This window comes from Pinus tabuliformis, chromosome 6 (genome assembly GCF_031772625.1).
Source record: "Pinus tabuliformis cultivar Carrire ecotype Pingquan chromosome 6, CPIR1, whole genome shotgun sequence".
In the NCBI taxonomy this organism is placed as follows: Eukaryota; Viridiplantae; Streptophyta; class Pinopsida; order Pinales; family Pinaceae; genus Pinus; species Pinus tabuliformis.
This window is the reverse complement of record NC_142292.1, coordinates 572,092,666-572,097,308: the sequence shown is the minus strand read 5'-3', so window position 1 is coordinate 572,097,308 and position 4,643 is coordinate 572,092,666. Positions and strand designations below refer to the sequence as shown.

General features: G+C 34.5%; 1 protein-coding gene across 1 annotated transcript; it reads left to right on the top strand.

The window, feature by feature from the left end:
- The first annotated feature begins 1,557 nt into the window (after positions 1–1,557).
- LOC149259804 (olee1-like protein) lies at positions 1,558–4,351 on the top strand. The gene is made up of 2 exons (XM_089419149.1): positions 1,558–2,042; positions 3,869–4,351. The coding sequence occupies exons 1-2, from the start codon at positions 1,883–1,885 to the stop codon at positions 4,192–4,194; spliced, it is 486 nt and encodes a 161-aa protein (XP_089275275.1). The 5' UTR covers positions 1,558–1,882; the 3' UTR covers positions 4,195–4,351.
- Positions 4,352–4,643: the final 292 nt, after the last annotated feature.

Below are 4,643 nucleotides of genomic sequence, written 5' to 3'. Positions count from 1 at the left end.
GTAATTCCTTCCATGCTTAACAAAGAGTTGACACATGGTGTGTATATGTATATATATATATATATAATCAGTGCAAAATCCATCTTATTTATCATGAGTTGAAAGGGATTAAATCCTTAGAGGTACAAATCTCTTTTTAGAGTGTAAATTCACAGTTAAGATGGATCTAAACTGGCACTTTATTACAAAAGTTTTGAAAACTAGAGTTCATGTCTTTACAGGTTGTAGATTTGAAAAGAAAATGTTTTTCTTTTCAAAAAGAATTTGATTCTTGTCAATGTGTTTTTGGTTGTCATACTATAAAGTTCATGTGAATTTGTTAAGTTTTTCCTTTGAAAATAAATCCTTGAAAAAATTTCAAACATTATTTCTCATTTAAAAGATAGTGCCAAGGTGTTTGAGGTCTTTTTACTATAAAGATTATGGGAATTTGTTTTTTTTAATAAATTTATTGGAAATTTGAGCACTTACCCTCATTTCAAAAATAATGCTAAAATATTTTAATTATTTACCCTCATTTCAAAAATAATGCTAAAATATTTTAATTATTTTACTATTTTTTTAATGTTAAAAATAAATTCTCAAAAAATTATTAATCACATTCCCATCATTTCCAAAATAATATCACAGTACACTTAACCTTATAAAAAAATAAAAAACCTCATACACATTTTTTAATTAAAATTTCAAAATTATAAAATATATATATAAATATTTAAAACTAATTTAAACACATATATATATATTCCCAAAAAAATCAAAATCAAATTCCATCGCATTTCCAATGTACAACTTCAAGAATAATGTTCGCACTAAAGCAATTCAAACTTGAAATCCTAAAACTTCAAATCACGCAGTAAAATATTCGAAAACTAATCAATCACGAAGTAAAATATTCGAAAACTATTCAAAGTTACGTTTGTTGAATCCTAAAACTTCAGATCACAAAGTAAAACGTTCAAAAACTAATCTAAGTAAAACACTTAGAAACTAATCTAAACATTAACTGGTTATTTGTCATATTGTAATTTAATGAATAGAATGAGATGCCAACATATAAATAACCCATATTTAAACGCTAATAAGTATATACAATTCACAAGTATCTAATTTACTTTATAGAGGTGAAGTATTTTCTCAATCCAATTAAAAAAAAAACAAAGTTTATTTGTTATCTGTTTTGGTAGATTTTACGGTTTGATTTAAATAGTTTAAAATAGGTAAATATTTTTTAGAATTTTAATTTTTTCAAGAGTTTTTTTTAGAGATTGAAATTACATTTTAAATAACAAAAATTAAAATTTCAAAAATTAAAATTACATTTTAAATAACAAAAATTAAAATTTAACTAACAAAATTTCACCAAATTCCAAACAAAATTTAAAAAACCCTAAACATCAGGGTTTGCACATGAGAGTTCTAATATGTGTGTTTGCACATAAGAGTTCTAATTTCAAGGTCCTGTAGTGACAAGCACTTTCTAATCGAATAAAAAAAAGGCGATGCGAAGTGAATCTGTTCTCTTGGGGCCCTATTCACGTGGTTGGCTTTCAATGCAACGTTTTCTTTAGATTTTACCCCTGGTTCTGGGCCTCCACTCCTTATAATATGCCAAGTATTGATAAGATCAACGTGATGGAGTGGTCAGGGTTGGCACTGTAGTGTTATTTCAACGACCACTGAACTTTTTCCCATGCGCCAGAAATCAGTGGGATACTGTCTCCCATTTCCCAAGCATTTGCCCTGCATGGAACCTACCTGTCACTTGGGTTTCAATTATATTTGAACTCGAGGCTTAGTGAGCCTAACTAACTGTTCTTTCAAGGTAGGCGAACAAGAGAGCTCTGTGTTCAAGCTTTTGGATTGAGCAGAGCAGGTTAAGATGGGCAACTTCAAGGCAATAGTTGGTATGATCTGCCTGATGGCTGTGGCGGGTATCAATGGCCAGAGTGTAGAAGAGAAGTCTTTCTTTGTTTCAGGCAAGGTCTTCTGTGACACCTGCCAATGTGGGTTCATCACGGAAGCTTCCCATTATATTTCTGGTCTGTATTTTATCTCTTTTTCTCTTTCTCAAGTCTGATTTCATTGGCTTCTAGTGAATTTATATCTTTGGTTTACTGCATTGCTTATTGCTTGCATCAATTTGGCTGCACAGTGTTGGTTTTGGTATGCTGAATTTTTGGGTTCAAATATTTTTCTTGCATGTTAATGATAATGGGTTTTTTGGTCAACCTTTTCTGCTGAATTGGTGAAAGTTTTGGGTTCTTTTGTAGAAATCCATATCCAAATGGTGTTATTCTCAGTGTGGTTCTGTTGAATTGGTGAAAGTTTTGGGTTCTTTTTCGCTCCAAATCTCTTCACACTTCAAGACCTGTACCTAGTTTTTATTCTTCTATTCTGCTACAATGGTTATTTGACTGTAAAACTTGTAGGAATCCAGAAATTTCTAATCTCTGCAATTGCTGTTATCCTTCAGTTTCGGCATGTTGACAAAATAGATACCTCAAGGCCTTGTTTTTAGATGGATGAAAGCCCGAATTAGCAGTGCAGTCCCCTCAGGGCTAGTTTCTTGAAACTCCAAGGGAAAAAGAAGATGATATTGTTGGCCTCCTGTCGACTTTAAAACTCCATTACAGTGTTGGGATCTTGTTGAATTTCACGTTTACCCATACTGGCTATTTGATCTGTAGGTGGTCTTCGTAGATCTGCAGAAAACCATTATTACCATCTAGTACATGGAATACCGAGTGGAAAGACTCTGTAGTCCCCACAAATTCTATGTCTTCATAGCCATTAACGATGGATAAAAATGGCTCAGGTTCCATGTGCTTTGATGTGTGGTCTGCACTGATTATGATTAGGTTGTTGCAGAAATTTTACTTGGGCTTTAGGAGATCTGTGTTGTGATGCAGAAGTTCTTTTGCTTCAAAATCTGGATTTTAACTGTTACCCAGCAAAGATTTTCAGATCTTCTGATATTTGCCTTGGCCTAAATTGATTTTGCTAAATTTTCATCATTTCCCTTTTATATAGGTGAAGTGTCTCAACCTCATCTGACCATGGAAGACACATTCCAAGCAAATCCTCCCGAGCATTTCTCTTCTTCATTTTGAGGTGCTCTTCTTCATTTTGAGGAAAGTGCCCCAGGTAAATGCCAATTGTATTTTTAGCAGGGACATCTAGTATGACCCACACGGAGGCAGCAAGCCCACACAGAGGCAGCAAGCCCAGGGTTCCTCATTTGTATTCTTAGCAGGGACATCTAGTATGACCCACACAGAGGCAGCAAGCCTAGGGTTCATTTTGAGGATGATACCCAGGTAAATGCCAATTGTATTCTTAGCAGGGACATCTAGTATGACCCACACAGAGGCAACAAGCCCGGAGACTTGACCCTGACTCTGAGACCTGCTTGCAAATCACAGCATTCAACCACTTGACCCTGACCCTGAGACCTATTGCTTGCAAATCACAGCATTCAACCACTAGAGCTAACTCACTGGGCCAGATTCAGATTTCACATTAATTAGTTAAGTTTATCTATTAATTTGTCATCGTCATTGATTACAACTCAACATTATCCCGTCAAACTTTATTTATCTGGAATTTCCTTTCATCATAGTTAATAGTTTAAATTAATCTGTTTCTCTGTGATCTTGGTTTTGCATCATGTATACAATTTTTTGATAATATGTAGGTCTCATTAGAAAGTCCTTTCCAATCAGATGCCTTTGTTTTACAAGCTCATGCTGCTTCAATGAGAATACATATAATTGCCTGTAGGGGAAAACCTAAAGCAATCCCCTGATAAAACCCACCATTGGGTTGATGTTTTTTCCAACTAAATCTTGTACCATGGTCTCTGCAGGTTCACGGGTGGCTGTTAGATGCATGGATAAGGCTGATAACCAGGTTTTTTACAGAGAGGAAAAGACAGATGACAATGGATTTTTCAGGATTCGTGTGGATGGTGACCATGATCAAGATACATGCATGGCAGAGGCACTAAGCAGCCCTACTGGTTGCAACACTCATGCATACGAAAATGTGGCCCCTGTTTACCTCACCCACAACAATGGCATTAGCTCTAAAGAGAGGTTTACAGGACCTTTTGCCTTTAAGTCTAAAGAGGTCCTTGCTGTCTGCCAATCCGTGATGAAGCAATACACTATGCTTGATGAGACTGATGTGTAGACTGCTGTTAGAAGGGCACTGCAAAATCAGGCTTCCATATCTCATGGACTGGCCTGAAAGATTGTGATGTTTAATAAACATGAAGATCCTTTTGGTGTATGGTTATGAAATAATATCAAATCTCATTCCAAATCTCTTATGAGTAATTGGCAACTGTCTTATGAGTAATTGGCTACCGACTCTGTCTCTGAAATATTTGTGGTTAATTAGTTATTGACTAAAAAATACGTATGAATATAATTAACTAGTTATAATCTCTTATGAGTAATTGGCAACTGTCTTATGAGTAATTGGCTACCGAATCTGTCTCTGAAATATTTCTGGTTAATTGGTTATTGACTAATGGACACGTATGAATATAATTAAGTAGTTATAAGAGAGTTATTTTTATAATTTTTATTATGTTGATCGAGTTTAGGTGTTTGTGATTTATATCTAGTTTTACACGA